The 18385-nt window shown below is 39.4% G+C and overlaps 1 protein-coding gene across 8 annotated transcripts in view; it reads left to right on the top strand.

Annotated features, from left to right (window-relative positions):
* Positions 1–18385, top strand: part of LOC308390961 (calcium-activated potassium channel subunit alpha-1a-like) — a 103474-nt gene that overhangs the window by 43293 nt on the left and 41796 nt on the right. For 7 of the 8 annotated variants that reach the window (XM_080873354.1, XM_080873358.1, XM_080873357.1 and 4 more), the window contains 7 exons: positions 3699–3760; positions 8914–9007; positions 9434–9545; positions 15306–15381; positions 16205–16280; positions 16408–16578; positions 18273–18364. In XM_080873354.1, coding sequence (XP_080729480.1) covers positions 3699–3760; positions 8914–9007; positions 9434–9545; positions 15306–15381; positions 16205–16280; positions 16408–16578; positions 18273–18364 — 683 coding nt within the window. The remainder of the gene's footprint in view (positions 1–3698; positions 3761–8913; positions 9008–9433; positions 9546–15305; positions 15382–16204; positions 16281–16407; positions 16579–18272; positions 18365–18385) is intronic. The other variant, XM_080873355.1, reaches the window with a different exon arrangement.

Here is an 18385-nt window from a genome sequence, read left to right as displayed (position 1 = left end):
TATCAAGATCCTATATTTACTACACGCTTTAAGAGAACGTGGGGCAAACTGGTTACTGGTTCTCCCTCTCCTATCGGGGGAAGAGAGACTTCTATTGCAGAATTAGCACATTTCTTCCCCAACAAAAATCTTAATGAGCATTCAAAAGATCCAGATCCTTTATTTGAAAAAGGTATTTATGGGGAAAAATAAATTTATCGGATTCTCATCAAACTGCTACTGTCAGTCTTCACCTCTTTCATTTCCTTTTACCAATTTTTACAACGTTTAACTATTATTAAAATAGAAGTTTTTATGTTAGATGCTGGCTCTCGTATGTACATGATGATGGTGAGTCACACTTCAGGAAGAGTGGAGGAGAATGAGTGGGTTTTTTGATGTTTGCAGGTTGCCTTCTGAAGGCTTGAGACCTGCTTGTGCACTCTGCAGCCCTGCACACCATACACAGCATCACTGATGATATTGGAGTCAAAAATTAAATTTGTTCTTTTCTATCTATTTATCTCTTATTGAATTGGTCAATTATTTATGCAGATTGCTTCACAGATAGTTAAGCTTTCTCTTGTGAGTTTTCTTTCAGATTAAATTCCAAGTTTTAGTATTTTTTCTTAAAAGCCTTAGACATACAAGTGATAAAATCTTAAAAGCAACCCTACTTAAAACCTTTTTCACATTTAAATCAAGAAACACTTGATAACCATTAGTCATGGGTACAGCGCAAAAGCCAAACCTTATCCAAAGACACATTTACCACAAAGGTTAATGTTTTTTTAATTCACTTTTTATGCCAGGTATTCAAAAACTAAATAAGTAAGAGGTTTAAAGATTCCCACCTCTTTATCACAGTCATTACACTCTGCTGATTCAATCCAAGGTAGCTGTGGGGGCACTGGAGTCTATTCCTGCTGTCGTAGTGTGAAAGGTGGGGTACACCCTGGACAACACGTAGACTAATAACTATTCATGCCCACATTCACACCTACGGCTAATTTAGGTTGGCTAATTAGCATAACCCACCCACTTCTTTGGACTGCACCCAGAGAGAAACCACTGAAGCACGGAGAGAACGCGCAGACTTCACACAGGAAGGCTCCAGCTGGTTGTAGCCGTAACACCGTGCTGCCCGTTCATCATACCGTCTCTGACAATGTAACCATTTACAGCTGATGCGACTCAGTGAATAAATATCAACCAGTGACAGCGGTGAATGTCATCTCATTTGAAAATAGGCCGATAATAGTCACCGAGGACAATGTTTAGATAATATATCTGTGCGTCATCAAGTGCAACATGAAGACCCGACTGAAAAATCTAACACCAAGAGATCAAAAGTGCTTCCTTTCAGCTGTGTAACAAAATACTGATTTAAAAAGGATCATTTTTAAATTCAAAAGTTCTTGGATTTGCCTCCAGTGACTTGTCTCATGACTTGAAACCTGCCCGTAAAGATGCAAAGTTTTTCATCCTGGCAGTGAACAGTTGTTTAAATTTCTGGGGAAAAGATTTCTTTTAATGCAAATTTCTTCTTGACGTGCAGTCTACGCTGGCATTAAGTAAGAGTATGTTGTCAAAAAATAAATGCAAATTTGAGTTGAGTATATCTTGGCAGCTCCCTTGGTTATCATGCAGGAGTGGTCAGTCCTCTCTGTGAGCTCTGTGCCCCCTTGTGGGTGGAGCCATCTGCCAGCAAACATCCGAGGGAGGCTGAATATACAGATGTGATGCATCATTATGGGATGACAGAGATGAATGATGAACGCTGGCACTGCCTGATGTCGCTTCATTGACAAACTGAGTCATGACTGCCCAGTCATTGTAACGGCCCGAGTGTGTTATTTACTGCTGTTGCTGAGTCGTCGTCTTCTGTTGGGATTAGCATTTCTAGGGTTGCAGTAACATTGTTTCCAGTTTCTAAACTGGGACAGTCAGAGGCATAAAGAGATTTCCTGGCTTTGAAAGAAGAGGGGATGATTAAAAATGCATGCGGGTGCTTTTTGTCATTACAGAGCCATCAGTGGTTGCAGGTTGACAAGACAATTTCACATCATGGAAATGAATTAACCGGGGTTCATTCATTATGCATGCCCATTGGTTTCTTGTTCAGGATGGCCATTGTGTCATTTCTAAATAGATGAAAGCCAGGTAGGCTTGCAGATAACCTGCTAGTGTATTTCGGGATGTAGAACATTTGTTCTGCTGTCTGGCAGAAACCTTTCTGTTCTTATTTGTGTCTCTCGGGGTCGCGCCCTCGTCTACATTAGCGCTGGCTGTAAAAGGGAAAATTAGGACACTTGTTTCACAACGGTTTTAATAAGCTGCTGTGCTTTTTGACTTATAAATGTCAATTGATGATGCTGTAGCATTAACATTATGTTTAAAGGATTAAAAATCTAGGTCTTCCCCATCCCAAATGGCAGAAAACTGATTGTGCAACAGCTGCATTGCAAAATGTAAGATGTATAAACTGGTTTATCTGCTTTTTAGCCTACTTTCCTTTTTTTTAAAAAATGTGCTGTAGTTAGAGATTTTAGAGGTTTTTATCTTCTGGCCCGTATTTCTGATCATCTTCAGCTGCCTTTTTTGGTTGGACAAATACAAGGAGTACTCCCTGGTTTTCACTGTTAGTAGTTTTGTCAGGTGAGAACACGGGTAGACTGAAACGAAGGTGGATCAGCTGAATCTTGGTTTCTCCATCACTAGATATGCTGTTGTTATAACTCCTGTGGGGCTGGCAGAAGTGATTAAGTTTCACCTAAGCTCACTCCGTGGCAGAGCTGGCGGCTCACCATCACTGACAGTCATATTTATTGCCCCGCAACCTGCTTCCCTCCTGGCCTGGGATTCTATTGGTCACTTCCAGACTTGGATCTATTCATCAGTGTCTTCTCCCTGCAGAAGAAGGCAACGTGAACAGAGTAAAAGCGACACCCTGGTTTTTATTATCGTGCTGCTTCACTGTCAACGTCGAAGCTTCAGGCTCAGCTGCATCTCCGAAAGCTGAAGCCACGTTCTGTCACTTCGCCCACACCTCCACTGCCAATTTACATGATGAGGCAAGCTCTTGCGTATTTATTTATGCTGTCAGATATACAGTAACACTGTAGTCTGTTTGTGACACTGTGACTCTTTCTTTTTGGTTTATATAACACAATAATAACAGGCTGGCAAGATGCATCAAGGTCTGCTGATTAATAGCCATCTAATATTTGCTATGTAAAACATTTGTTACGTACATGCTGCGTTTCAGGGTTTTCTGATGTCGTGGAATTAAACAATCGGGAGATATTTTCGGTTTGTTTTGACATGACTCTGAAACCCAGATGATGATCAGTTTATGGTGAAGCTGTGACCAAAAAAGAAACGTTTGGGGATTTTTGTTTTTTCTTTGTTGGGCAAAGACAAATATCCATATGGTGTAAACTGTACAGTTTTTAAATGTATTTGATTTTTTTTAAGCTTGCTAATATGTCATCGTATTTCAACCTAATCCAGTTGTTTTTCTCATTTTCTAAAAGTTGTTAAATCAGTTAAAATAGTGAAATAAATGAAATAATTAGAGACAAATGTGGCTCGTGTCCATTTACCAATACATCTTAAAGATTAAAAAACTGCTGTCTAGTCCAGTGTGCATGTGTATATACTGTACTGTACCACTTCAACTTAAAGTAAAAATATATATTTTTTCCCATTCTCTGCAGGTGGTGCTCGTTTTTGCACTCAGCATCGGAGCCCTTGTGATATACTTCATAGATTCCTCTGAGTAAGTAATTAGCTTTAAACTTACTCTGTAATTTTTTCTTTTCCCCTGTAGCTCACAGGTTTTTGAGAGTTTAACTGATATGACTCACTTTAAGATCAGTAACCTCATAGCTAGACACAGTCTTCATGGAAATGTAACCTCATAGCAGCTCTACCAATCAGAGCATGTCTGTAGATGGATTAATGAAACTGATATCAGAAGTTTGTTCTTCAGTTTTGCTGTCCTTGGCCTCAAAACCTGTTTTCAGTCATGAGCTCCAGGAAATTTTCAGGTCACCGTCTGAAGTCGTCTTGTTGCCAGCCTCATCCTTCCTTCTGGAAGCACTCCTCGGTGTAGTGTGCAGAAGGCAGGACATGTAATGGTCACTCACCAGCTGTGAATTCACCTGAGAAATACCCGCGTCACTCGCATATGGGTACAAACTGGTGCTGTCAGACATTATGTTGACTTTGGAGCAGGTTAATGACTGTTTAACGTCTGATCCAACTAGCTAATGGTGGAAAATTTGTAGGGGAGCGCAGTGCAATTAGAAAAAGTCAGTCAGGTTTGAATTAGCTTAATTCACTTTACAAAGAACCGCAGTTTAGTTCCAGGGAAATGAATATAAAGTGTAGTAATAACGCTGCTGATGTTTCTGTTACATTACAGTCTAAATTGCTAAAATCTATTGTAGTTCTATTTGTAGTAGTGCAGACACATGAATGTGAAGTACATGTAAGGTAGCCTTAATACCACTGAGTGCTTTGTCATGGTTATATGGCATTTAGAACACGGGCTTGCTATTTTTTGCTTGTTTGTTGTTTAATCCAATCATTTTCCAGGTAAACTGCTCCGGTCCTCCTTTGCGATCTCCGCTGACGACCAGCTAGAGCTCACAGATGAAATTTGCTTAATCTCTGTAATGAAAGGATCAGACTTTCAAAGAGGCAGGAAAGTCCAAAATTTCCTGTTCAAAACAATCGCCATCGGTAATCAGACTAGAGGAAGCGGAAGGGTCTTTAAGCTACATGTGAGGCAGTATACTGTTACTGCGGCCTTGTGGTGTTTGGACACAGTGTCATTAAGAAAGTGGGGTAAAACACGCCAGGATAAAAGCTTCTATCAAGCCCACAGTGAGTCTCCACTGGGAGTAATGTTAAAGCAGAGAAGGGAAAATGAGCTGTAAACTCATATAATCAGCCTCCTGCAGGCACACGTTCAGCTTATTTGTTATTGCATAAGAAGACGTACAGCTGAGGGCTTGGCTTGCTCTGATGTGGTTTGCAAGCATGATCTCATTTCATTATCTGGACAAGCTCAGATAGAGTTACATCCTTACCGATGCCATCTGTGGCCTCCTGTTCTCAGAACTTGCCTGTAGTGTCTCCGAGTGCCTTTTCACCTGATGGAGGATGACGTTCAACCCCTCTCTCTTTAAACTCATCATGCATAAGAAGAGACATTGTTAAATGTAGAAGGACTGATGCCCTAGCACCTGCTTGCTGACTTATATCCATATTAGTTCAATGAGGCTCTCTGCCTGAGTTTTCAGTCAGTATTATCCAGGTCTTTCTATTATTCAGACACCATTTTTTTTCACTACTTGGAGCCAAAGAGCAGCCAGTTAGCTGCTCTCTCGCAAGTGGCAGCAGACTGTAACAGATATAGCCTTTCCTGTAATTAGTGCAAGCCTTGCTGAGGCTGTTATATGATGGACAGGCTGACCTAACTTAAAGTGACATGGAGAGAGATGTCAACATAGCAGACCCACTTATATTCAGAGAAGAGCTGTGAGCTGCACAGAGGAGGTTTAGGTCTGTACATGGAGCTCTAATTCATAAATCTTGAGTTTTGTCTTACTGTGGACGTCATGGTTCTATGTAACTGTCATTTTTAAGTCTGGATCACCTGATCAGCTGGAGAGATGTCCCATACTAACAAACTATTACATGTTTTCATTTTATCTTCTTAGTTTTAAATAGTTTGGTTGTTTATTTCAATAATGACTTTAAACACTCAAAGATTCTAGACTTCATATACAGCTAACAAACTTAGACTGTATATAGGAGATGGGCATAGCTATCGTGCTGTCAAATCATATCCTGCTTTTCCTCCTTTTTGACTATATTTACAAAATGGACAACCTTTTTTTATTCAGTTCACACCATAAACTCACCAACAGGCTCTTTAATGATGAATTTATTAGAAAGAATGCAAATCCAAGTCCCAGTCACATAGCCCTAGAGACCAGTTGGCAACCACCTTGCAACCACTGTTCACTAGGGAAAAATGTGTGTTTCCCAAATAAAAGTTGCCAGTGGTTACCAGTGATGAAACTGAATTGGATGCTGCACCAAAAGCCTTCTCGTGATTGTTTATGACATTGAGGTACTGACATCACACATAGTTTGCATAGAAGATGCAGACTTATCTGAAAACACTCTGCAACTAATCGCTAAGTTTTTGTAAAACCGTAAAAGTGCAACACAAACTGGAAACAGAAAAACTTTGAAAATCAAAGCTGTACTTTTTGAAACATGTTGGTTTCAGTGGTACGGCACAACTTGTAGGTTTGTGTCGCAATTTTTCAAGCTTCACTAGAGTTCGTGGATAATTAGTGAGTGTTTGCAGACAAGTGGACATCTTCCATGCAGACTATGGGAAACTATGCCAATCTGTTAGCAACCAAAGCAATCAGAAGGAGGTCTTTGATGCATCACCATCTTAGACTGATTTTAACTAGCTCGCAAACCTGTTGAGGAATACACATTTCCCTGTAGCACCCAGTGGATACTATGTGGTTGCCGGCCGGGTGACTGCGTGACTGAGGCCTGTGCACCTGAACACTGACTTGGCTTTTTTAGACCTGGAATCTACGTCCATCTTTTATATACAGTACATGTGACAAAGCAAAACCCAGAGTTACCTTTAACAGGCAGTAGCTGATTTTTTTTCACCACTTGTGAAGAGAACATTAACACTGACAAAAAGAAATGATGTTGGATTTGAAACAAGTGGTTATGTATACATCCAGAATCTCCTCTTAGCTCTACTTTTGAGCCTTTTTGAGCTGGTAGAAACAATAAGTCTTAAATATTCTCAGAATTTGTATGAAAATATTCCTTTACTTTGCAAAATATATGCACATACAGTATCATCAGACAGCATTAACCCAGTTACATGCGAGCTGGTCCATCTTGATTGATCTGAGCCTGAATTGAATGAAGGTGGGAGAGACCAGATCTGCTGTGGGCAGGGACTGTTTCATGATCCATAACACTCCTAGACATCTTCCAAACCAGGCCTGCTGGAACTCAATTATTTAGCTCTGCAGATCTGCCTGTGTGTGGTCTGTCATCCTGCAATGATGGGGATTTACTGGACCGATGTGTCATTACGGTGAACGAGGGCAGAACCATCCAGCATGGGCTATTCTTAGAGATGCCATGGAGAAGATGAGTTAGGATTTTATTTTTCACCACCTTCTCTGTAAATTTTGAATACATAAAAAGAGCAATGCAGACATTAAGTACTGTATTGTTGTACACTGAGGATGTAAACCATTCTAGGTTTACTAAGTCTTATTTTAATTAGAATTACTAAATATCTTAGAGAGTCGTTGAAGGTTGTAAAAAAAAATTAAGCGTTAAAATTTAACAGAACTATAATGAAGCCTCTATATAGCTAACGTTTAGAGAATAGATCCTCGAATAGAACTGGGATGAAACCTGACGACTATCAGTCATCATCACATCAGTGATGCTAAAGCTAAAGATCAAATGGGAGTCACTGCTCTGTATCGGATTGGTTCAAAAAAATAATCACTTTGTGTACTCCACAGGGATAGTGTTTTATCACAGGGAGGCTATTAGTTGGTTTTTTTTTTTTTCACGTAACAAAAGCAATTTGCTTTAATCCGAGTGGTATTAAACAGCACAGGGGAGAACTGCAGCTGCTGAGCAGTGTGCATTAGCGAAGCTTGTGAATTCAAGTGTAGGGGCGCTGCAGGTAAAGAGAGCCAACAAGCTAAATCCATGAGAGATACCTGCTTGGAGCTAATGTGATTCAAAAGATCTCTACGTGCAGTCTCTGCTTGCAGGAAAAAAACCCAAAAGTTTATCAGCCAATTTTGTGGATAAAATCAAAAATAATCAAAAATCATAATAAAAAAGTTCTTTGGGCTTAGATAGACAAATATGATTTGTATGATGAATGGTCTAAAAATCAAAAGTGTTCATCTGTGTCTAAAAGCAGCAAAATTGTCGTACATGAACTTGCTCTAGATTGACTAACCGATTCATTACTACAGTGCAGATTCCCACTTTAACACAACTAACAGTCACTGTTTACATAAATGATCAGCTGTTCATTAAAACATTTATTAATCAGTTAATGCTTTAACTGCTTACTGTTTCTGAGTCTTGTTCTATTTTAAATGTGCACTAAGCCTGTGTTTTCATTTTAGGTGTTAGTAATAATAATTAAGGCTTTTTTTTTTTCACTTTCAGGACATGAATATTGGTACGCAATCATACTAACCTATTACATTTACATTTACTTGGTTAATTATTTCTCTTTATTTGAATTCTTTGTGCCAGATACAAGCTTATTAAGGGTGAGACTTCACTACATTGCTAGCATTTGCTATGGCTGCTTGATTTCATTAAACAAAAAAAAGAGACATGAACCCTGCATGCATTTAACCCTTAAACTACTGCTTTGCCTCTGCATTTCCATCATGTTTGATCTAATATTTATGCGAAATGTTTGCATATGAGATGGGAAATGCAAGACTCATGGGAACGGAGCACCGTTTCAATGTGAAATATTGCTCTGGGAATTCAACATATTCTTCAGATACATTGCTTTGCAGTTATTTAAGGGTTAATCAGGTACAGCAACAAGTTACTGCTTGTGTGACAATAAATGCATGCCCTTTCTCAACAGAAAAAAACATTGGAAAACACTTACTATTGCACTTTTTTGAGCACTTATTTTTCTCTTCTTTTTGGAAATCTTAAAAATGCATTTTCAGGAAAAGAAGAATGCATCTTTTATGTTTTATTTTTCATGAAACATTTTGATTTCAAAGAAATGACCTTGTGTTTTCACACTCCATTGTCAGTACCTGCCTTTGGACATGAGCATCTTTTGTTTTTGTCTCTGTCTAACAGTCCCATCGAGTCCTGTCAGAACTTCTACAAAGACTTCACGTTGCAGATTGACATGGCATTCAACGTCTTCTTCTTGCTCTACTTTGGCCTCCGTGTAAGTAGAACTCAGAGTCCCCATCTCAGTTAACTCTTTCCCCCTTGGACGCCTACTAGATGTAGCCCTTGTTTCTCTTTTCCAAACTGAGCAGTTTGTGTCATGTTTGCTTCCAGAACAAACTGACTGTGCGTGCATCAGAAGTTAGTGAGGGTGATCTTTGCCTATACAGCTTAACTGGAGCTACCCTGGGAAAAACCCAGGAACCTATTCTAATGGTCATCAAACCACATCTTTGCTGATATATATTAAGGTGTCAAAACTTGTCAATAAGGGTAAAGAAGAAGTCGTGATTACGTCCTTATTGGGGAAAGCGTTAAGGGAAGATTTATGAATTTTCCTCTGTGATTTTTCTCTTGTGTTTTCATTTGAAAGTAGCAAATTTCTCTCTTTTTAAAATTTTTACTCTACTCTTTGTATTCGCAGTTTATTGCTGCCAATGACAAGCTGTGGTTCTGGCTGGAGGTGAACTCTGTGGTGGACTTCTTCACCGTTCCTCCAGTGTTTGTGTCAGTGTACCTGAACAGGAGCTGGCTTGGTAAGAAGGCTCTCTTTACTGGCAGTGAATCAATGAGCATTTATTTACCAGCGGCTTGCAGTGCCCCCTGGTGGATTTAACAAGTCTAACAGCTGTCGTTTGCACACCAGATAATCTCAGCACATCACTAAAGCTGCAAAGACAGACATTGGTGCGCCCCTATTGTTAGCCATATAAGTTTGATGCTTTTGTCATGAAATTAACTTCAAGCTGACACATTGCATGACGTGCATGAAGAATACGATTCTCACTATCATGATGGAATTGTGCATCATTTTCAAAAACCTCTGGTACAGCACAGCATGTAAGTTGATTAGCAATAATGACTCAAACGCTTTGTTATCTTTGTTCACTGAACTCATGCTGGCTTGCTTTAACGTAGGATCAAATGTTGTATGACTGAAAAGGTGTGCCACTTGAGTCCATGTCTTTGGCCCGGTCTTGTGCTTAGCAGGCTTTATACTGCAGTTGTCATTCACATACCCTTCACCTCTCCAGCAGAGCTCTCTACGGCACCGTTAATAACACTCAAATGAAATCACGGTGTGGCTGAAAAGTACACGAAAGGATAAAAAAAGGTAACAGGCTTTGTTGGGGGCTTGAGCGCAAGAATACAAGTCAATCTTCTAAATGTCTGAAGCTCATCACTCGGAGAGGTCTGTGAGAAATTAGGGGATTAAGTTGAGGGGTTGAAGAACAAACCTTCCATATAACCAACAGCAGCTATGCTTTCAGCAAGAAACACTCCTGCCCTCTTAAGTCAGTAGAACAGCCTGATTACTACACTTCAATAATGTGCCTGTGCATTTTCACTGAGCAGATTTATTGTGACTTGCGGTGTCAAAACAGGAAACAGTAGAATGTATTGATGCTGGTTGCTGCTGCCATCTGGTGGACACATGGGAGTATAGCTTGCATTTTAGCTGATCGGCTGTCTTTTGGATATCAGATTGTTATTTTGTTTATACATGTTGTAGACTGTCTATAGTGTTATATACATTTACATATAGTTATTGTGTTATTCATCAACTCCTTAATGGTATTTGTACTTGTACTTGATGTCTGGTCCAATTTCTGTGTTTTTGTTGGATTATTTAATCTGCAAAATTTCACAATGTGTGCAGACTGGTTGTTGCTTTGCTTTTGGCACTGAGTTAGCATTTATGGACAGTGCATCAAAAGAGAAGAATATTTCTTTAGAGATGATGTAAAAGTCATTCATCCACGTAGCAGAGCAGAATGACACCGTAGGAACACTTCTGTTCAGTTTCAGCGTTGGTTTTCCATCTATCATAGCAGTCTAAGGCTTACTAACACAACAAATATGTCTGCTTGTCGTCAAGAAACACAACAGCCATGTCACAGTGATTAAATCACTATTATCCACATAATGTTAGAGCGATATTGTGGTTCGGACACACAGTTTGTTTTATTATTAGTCGATCGCTTCTAATATCTTTATGTCTAAGAAGCTCAGATTAGCAAACGACTCAAATCATGGTCATAATATCAACATATATTTTGATACACCTCTAATAGTTTACATTATATGACAACATTTCTCTTGTCAGTACTCATATAGCCAACAGTAGCCTTCTGAGAATCTGCCTATGTACATAGGTTTGTTCGGTTAAGGCTGCATTTTCTAAATTGTCAAACAGCGTGAGCAGCACTGAGATTCGGTTATTACGGTTAGCACCCCGTTGTTCCGCTGTTACTGTTTGTGTAGGTGTTGTTGCTTTTGTTGTTCGCTCAGCCCCGCGTGACTCATTTCACTGTATTTCATACAAGCCAAAACAGAGAGCTTCCTGTCACACATCAGGTGCATGGGCAGGAGATAGAAGGCTGTCTAGAGAATGAAATTACACATGCGCAGCCTGTATGCTGGATATTAGTTTTTAATATTGTACTCGTAGGCTACTGTCGAGGGTTTAGAAAAAAAACATTCGGGCATGGTTTGCGAATTAAAAGCAGAGCTGTAAATAATAAAATTGTTGGTAATTCATACTAAATTATTCCATTTACCTGCTTTAGTTTTGAGGGTGTCATCCTGCCCATGCTGGCTCACTGGGACACTTATAGAATAGAGAGGTCTATTTAATTTTACTGATTAAAAAAAGGATTTCTGCTGATCGCTCTTAACTCCAAGCATAAAAATGTATTGTTGTTTCTTTTCTTTCTTTCTTTTTCAATGGAAAGCATCTTAATCTCTTTTAGTATGGTCGGTGCAGTTGGTCATGGAGGATTTAGTGTGTGGCTAAACTGAGGTCAAACAAGTGATGAGGTCGCATCCGGCTCAGCTGCTGTCGAATTGCCTCTTCCATTCGAAAGTCCAAATTTCACTGAGTGCTTAGCTGAACTGCCAATCTGCCGGTCCTGCTGTCTGAACGCTTTGACACAAATACATCCAGTTTGCACCAATATTATCGCACATTAACAAGCTCATTGATGCATGACAGGCTTCGGGGTGCGAGCATGACACACATTTTGGATGTTACGGAGAATATGCCTTCAGATATTTCACGCAGAAACAAACTGCAGCAGCTGAAAAGATAATAGTTTTTGGTTCTGGGTTTTTATGCTTCGTATGCAGTCACTGGACAGTTTATTAGGTACACCTTACTAGCACTGGGTTCGGTCCTGTTTTGCTTTAGAACTCCCTTAATTCTTTGTGGCATAGGTTGAACAAGCTGTTGTAAAAATGCTTTAGAGATTTTGTTCCATAGTGACATGACAGCATCATGGAATTGCTGCAGATTTGTCAACTGCACATCCACAATCTCCTATACCACCACATAACAAAGGTGCTCTGTTGTTGTTTGAGATGATTTGAGCTTTGTGACATGGCATGTTATCCTGCTGGAAGCAGCCATGAGGATACGGTTACACTATGGTCATAAAGTAATGAATATCATCACCATCAATACTCAGGTGGGCCATGGTATTTAAATAATACTCAGTTGCTACTAAGGGGCCCACAGTATGTGAAGATAATATTCCCCACAAAAACAACTTAGCCGAGGAGTGGAATCTGGTGTGGTCTTCTCCTGTGGGAGCCCATCTGCTTCAGAGTTTGTCCACAGATGCTTTTCTGCATATCTTGGTCTTTTTATTACTTTGAAGCACTCTGCCATGTGATTGGCTAATCATATATTTGCATTGACAAGCAGTTGAACAGGTGTACCTAAAAAAGTGGCTGGTGAGTGTAAGTTGACAATGCATCTTTGCTCATAGAAAAATGTCATATTTTGCATGTTTAGTTTACTGATCTGTGGTTCCAAGTGTTTTTGGCTTTTGGCGCCTTCACTCACGTCTCTTTGCAACACTTCGTGGACTGATATCTGAGTCATGAATTAGTAAGAACAATGAAGTCCTGAAGTAGTAAAATGAGCCCAGATTATTTTTTACAGCTGTTATTCTTTTATGTACCTTTCTAACTGCACCGATGTGCACCAGTGTAACCGAATTTAAATATTTGTGATATGTGTTAAATAAATAAAGAGGTTGAAGAGCCCAGATACATTTCAGATAATTACAGGACCTGAAAAAAACCCTCTTTTTAAAATTTCACTCTTTTCTCAGTTAGTTCTCTTCAGATTACTCTTAATATCACTTGAATATTAAAACGAGTCCTTTAATTGAACTGCCCAGTCTTCTGAAATGCACTAAAAGGATGAATGAATGAACTTCAGTTCATGTATTTTTTCTGTACGGTGATTTTTTTATTTTTTTTTGTATAACTACAATAACAGCTATTACATCAGCTACGATTAATTTAGGGATTATTGTTGAAGCACTAAATCCATAGTAAAACACAACAGTGATTGCCAAAGCTTTTCATTTTTCCCTACACAGCTTTACTGTTCACATGACATCTTGTTTCCTGCTCTAAATGTGAGACTACAATACATTCTGTGCCTTTCCAAGATTAGAGAATGAAATTTGGTTTGTCAGCAGCAGTTGCCGTGTTATTGGGATGAGATGTAGGCTACATTGTGAAGCCAGCTGATGGACAGACTTGCTGTCTGGCCTCTTCCTTTCCCTGGATGATTCCTAAAGGAGCTTACACTCTAATATCCTGATGGGAAAAGGGTTTGCTTTAAGCTCGCCACGAGGATACTGTGAAGGTCCGAGGTAAATCAGATCAAAATACTTCTTCGAAAAAAAGACCTGTTTTTGACGCCAGCCCGTCGGGTGCAAATATGAAACATGAAAGCACCTGACTGTTTTTGTGGATTTTTTAATTTTTTTATATTCTGGAGGAGATTTTAAAAAATTTTTTCATGTGAAATATTTGGTAAGGCAGACGAAGAACAGTGAAGACGTGGATGTGAAGTAGATTTCGGACTAAAGCTGAAGACTTTCACCCAATTTCTAGACATGATTCCTACTAAGATGTTAGTGTACAGGGGGCCTGATGGAGGCACACACTCCCAGAAGGTTTCTAGTACAAGAAGACGGAAAAAATCCACCGGGGAGCTCTTCCAGAATGGCTACAGGGTGAGGATGGGCCACGGCCAGGTGATTGATAAAGAGGACCAGGACAGCATTTGCTACAGCTTCGGTGCATGCTTCCATGTAATCTCCTACTGGGGTAAGATCCTCAGGACGTGAGAGCGGAGGGGAATCTCTTTCTAAAGCCCTGTGTTGGATGCTGTGGGTCAGCTGGAGCATGTTCAAAATTTGCTCTGTGCTATGCTCTGCATCTGGCAAACACTCGCTTGGCACGGCATAACACAGTTAGTTGTTATAAAAAAGAAAAAAAAAAGATGATTTATTTTTATTTTCTCTAACTGAATGATTGCCTGTAATGTCTTTGATTTGTGTCACTTGGCATTCACACAAATCCACTCCAGCAGGAGAATTTATCATCCCAATTAATGCAGAGGGATACGGATTTAACTTGATTGCTCTCTCTTGGCTGAGGTGGCGTTTAATTTTTTATGCAGCTCAAACACTGTGAATAGTGCAGCTTTTCTTTCTCAAAATGAGTGAGTTCTATGAATCATTTAGATTTCAAGCTCAGATATGAGGCGCCCTTTAGCAGGCTGTTTGCTGCAGTGCGGCGATGAAGCGTAGCGCAAATATTTGACTTTATCAGATGTGATTTTGTGGCAGATCATCTGAGCTTATCGACAGTAACGGCATTAAACACGCGATGACACGGTCGTCATTTAACCTGAATGTGAATACAGCCAAGTGGTGATTATGAGCAGGAGCTCAGGCTGGCGTTTGTTGGTGTTCTGCCGTCCTTGGACTGTTGGCAGCGTGCACCGGCTCCATTTTTTTCTCCCAACAAATAAATACCCTCAAATTTAGGATTTGACGTCACATCTGTTTACTCATTCAATTTGGCGTGGCAGCATCCACCTGTCTTTACTCTAATCCAGGTTTTCATCTCGTCCACGTTCAGTTTTATCCACTGGGAATGACGCACGTATCAGGTAGATGCCGGTGCAGAGCGGGGCTCTTGAGATTAAAACACAGTGTTATGAGTTGATGAAGATCTGGGATGCCGAGCTTGTTTTGTGTTTTTTATTATGCTTTATTTCCCCACAAATATTTCAAATATTTTCTTTTAATATCGTAAGTGCTTAGTACCTGTCGATCTGTTGGACTTTACTTTTTGTCAATATGAATCCAATGAAGCTTGTAAACATGGATGAAAGTATGAAAGGTATGGTTGTTAAATGACGATCAGATATCATTCACGATGCCTGACTTGTTGCTAATCAGTGTTTTATGTTTATTTTCTCACAGGTTTGAGGTTTTTAAGGGCCTTAAGATTGATACAGTTCTCAGAAATTTTACAGTTTTTGAATATACTAAAGACAAGGTAAGTTTATTGATGCTTTTTCTTCTTTTTTGTTCATACAGCTGACAGTTTGTTTTTCATCTGCCTTTTGCTTCACGCGGAGAAAGAATGTAGTTTTATTTTGACAGCAAAATAAACACAAGGTTTCATTTGGCAAACGCTGACATCAAGTGTATTTGTGTGTTGTGCACACTGAACTATATCACCGTACCATATCATGCAGTCGTGAACAAAAGAGATTGCTGCTGTGCCCCTTCTGCTTAGAATTAAAGAGTTTTGCACAGATGTCACGTCAGAAAGAGCTTTGAGTATATCGACATGCTTTAGAATAATCCTCTCACTTGACAGAACAGACAAAGAAGTGGATAGAAGTCAAACAGGGACAGCACTGCAATAACATATACACTGCAATACTTAATAAATCCTGATTATAGTACGCATTAAAGATAACAGACTCTTTTATAATGCATTTGTTTACACTGACATTAGGCTTAACTTTCAGCTGTATATGATGAAAATATCCTGGAGCCTGCTTGGATTTTTTTTTTTTTTTTTTTGCAAAGCCATATGTAACAAGAATAGCATGGCTAACCACAACACAAGAAAAAGTACAAGCTATAAATTCAAGTAGGAGCTACAGTTTTAAGAGCTTAAATCTCCCATGTTGCATATTCTAATAGTTCAGGTTGAACCTTAATTCTGATTTCACTCTCAGACTTATAATGTGTTTTAAAGCATAGACTGAATTTTTGTGTGAGCTAGGGCTTCCAGTTTGGCTTCTTATCCCGGTGTAACAGCTACAGTTAATACTTCATCTTCTGTTGTCTGGCTCTTTCTAACATAGCAACTCGATTAAGCTGGTGAACCTGTGTTCAATCTTCATAAGCACATGGCTAACTGCAGCAGGGTTCATTCATTTGGTAAGTTAGGTGAAAATGTGGTGGTGCTGTGTAGCAACTGGATGCCTATTATCAGTAATTATTTACTGCTTCATCAAAGACCTGTGTGTTTCCGTGGTCGTTGTGTAAATTCTGACCTTTGTTCCAGGTGGAAAACTCAGGGGATCCTTGGGAAAACTTCCAAAATTCCCAGGCACTTTCCTACTGGGAATGTGTCTACTTACTCATGGTTACAATGTCCACTGTTGGCTATGGAGACGTGTATGCAAAAACCACCCTGGGCCGCCTGTTTATGGTCTTCTTCATCCTTGGTGGTTTGGTAAAAATCCCTCTCATTACTTATTCCCGCTTAAAATCCTCCATCACATAAATGCTGGGACTTAAGTCGAGACGCCCGCTTCACCCATTGTTCACATTGAAGTGTATTTGTGGCTCACCACTTCACCACAGTATGTTGCATGTCATGTACTGTATGAGTTGTCCACAGTGTTGCAGCATTGATTTTGGTATAATGCTGAAGTTTTGATTTAAATGACATGTAGAATATTTGAGAATTTTTGCATCTGTTATTAACTGTAAAGGTACTACGGTTTCAGGTGGCTCCACCCTCCTGCCTTCCCTCCCTCTTTCCAACAAACACAGTGAGATAGAGTTGATTCATGACAGCCCAGCTTTATATGGATGTAGCAACATTGCTGTCCTCTTTCAGAATAGTCTGGCAGAAAATATCCCGTCGGGGATTTAACACAGACCCGAATTACCTGATAAAGAAAATAGGCAATGACGATTTAGAGGGCACAGTTAACCGGATTATAAAGTATTATTCAGCGTGGACATACAGTACTTTGATATGATCAAATACCTGGATTTAACTGAGGTAAGATTGAGGTATATTAAAGCGACTTTTCAGTCATCTAAATCTGAAATGTTTTCGTTTTGCTCAATACTATGCAAAAAAACCATAATAAAGGTTAATAATAATCTACCGTTAAACTTAAAAGGCATGCTAGGGGGCTCATGTGACTATATAGCTTCTCTGGTGAAGATTTTTAAAAAAAAAAATATTTCAGTTTTCATTCACCTGCACAGTGGCCTGTAAAATCACCAGTGTGAAACAGACATCAAGCCAATTGCAGACCTTCAAAGGGTGTAATCAGGCCCACTTTTCCCTTCGATTGCATTTTGTTTTGTGCTACACGTCATTAAGAATGAGAGTGGTTATCTATACTGTTAGTTAAATTAGAGCCAGAAGTCTTAATCGACATTGTGTAGTTTGCCCACTGGAGGGCACTGTGCAGCTTTATTTCTCTATTATTGTAGGGCAATGAAAAGCAGAGGTATAAATGATGAATTGATTTGTAATTAATTTGAAGGGTCAGAACAACAGATAGATTTTTCTAAGCTTGAAGGGGAAAGGCTGAGGTGTTTTCTTAAAAACACTGTAAAAAAAACACATTTTATACTTAGGCTAATTTCTTGGATCTGTTGTAAGCTGGCACGTCTGCCTCCTCCACGCAGGAATATTCAGGTGGTTGGGCAGTGGCGTGCAGCCATAAGTTGTTTGCCATCCATTGAGCTGTGCTACTGAAATCAACCCGACGTGTGTTTGTTGGGCGAAACATGGCACATAAGGTTTTTTCTTAATTTTTCTAATTTTTCTTTTTCTTCAACATGTCGCTCATCTGCTTTCATTTTTCTCCTTTATTCTTTCAGTATTTGAAAATATTAGCCTTTAAACTGGATTCCATTGTCATACTTTTTCTCTATTGTGAATGTAACTGTGACATAACTTCAGCTTACATTCACATGATTTTCTTCAGTCAATTTGAATAATTACACGTTTCTTTTTCTCTTTCACCGTTTTCCTGTTAGCACATTAAAAAAAACCTACTCCAGCGCGTAGCGCTCCTCTTTCAGACTTCACAGATTTCTCTAAAGTTAAAATAGAGGACCTGCTCTTCTTTGCTTGTCTTTTTTTTTAGTCTCTTCTTCTGTCTCCTATCTTCTCCTTAGGCCATGTTTGCAAGCTACGTCCCTGAAATCATAGAGTTAATAGGAAACCGCAAGAAATATGGTGGTTCCTATAGTGCGGTTAATGGGAGAAAGTAAGTATTCAAGGAGGCTCT

Source organism: Rhamphochromis sp. 'chilingali' (assembly GCF_963969265.1).
Source record: "Rhamphochromis sp. 'chilingali' genome assembly, chromosome: 22".
Lineage (NCBI taxonomy): Eukaryota > Metazoa > Chordata > Actinopteri > Cichliformes > Cichlidae > Rhamphochromis > Rhamphochromis sp. 'chilingali'.
Note: the sequence above shows the minus strand (reverse complement) of the source record. Positions and strands in the feature narration are given on the sequence as shown.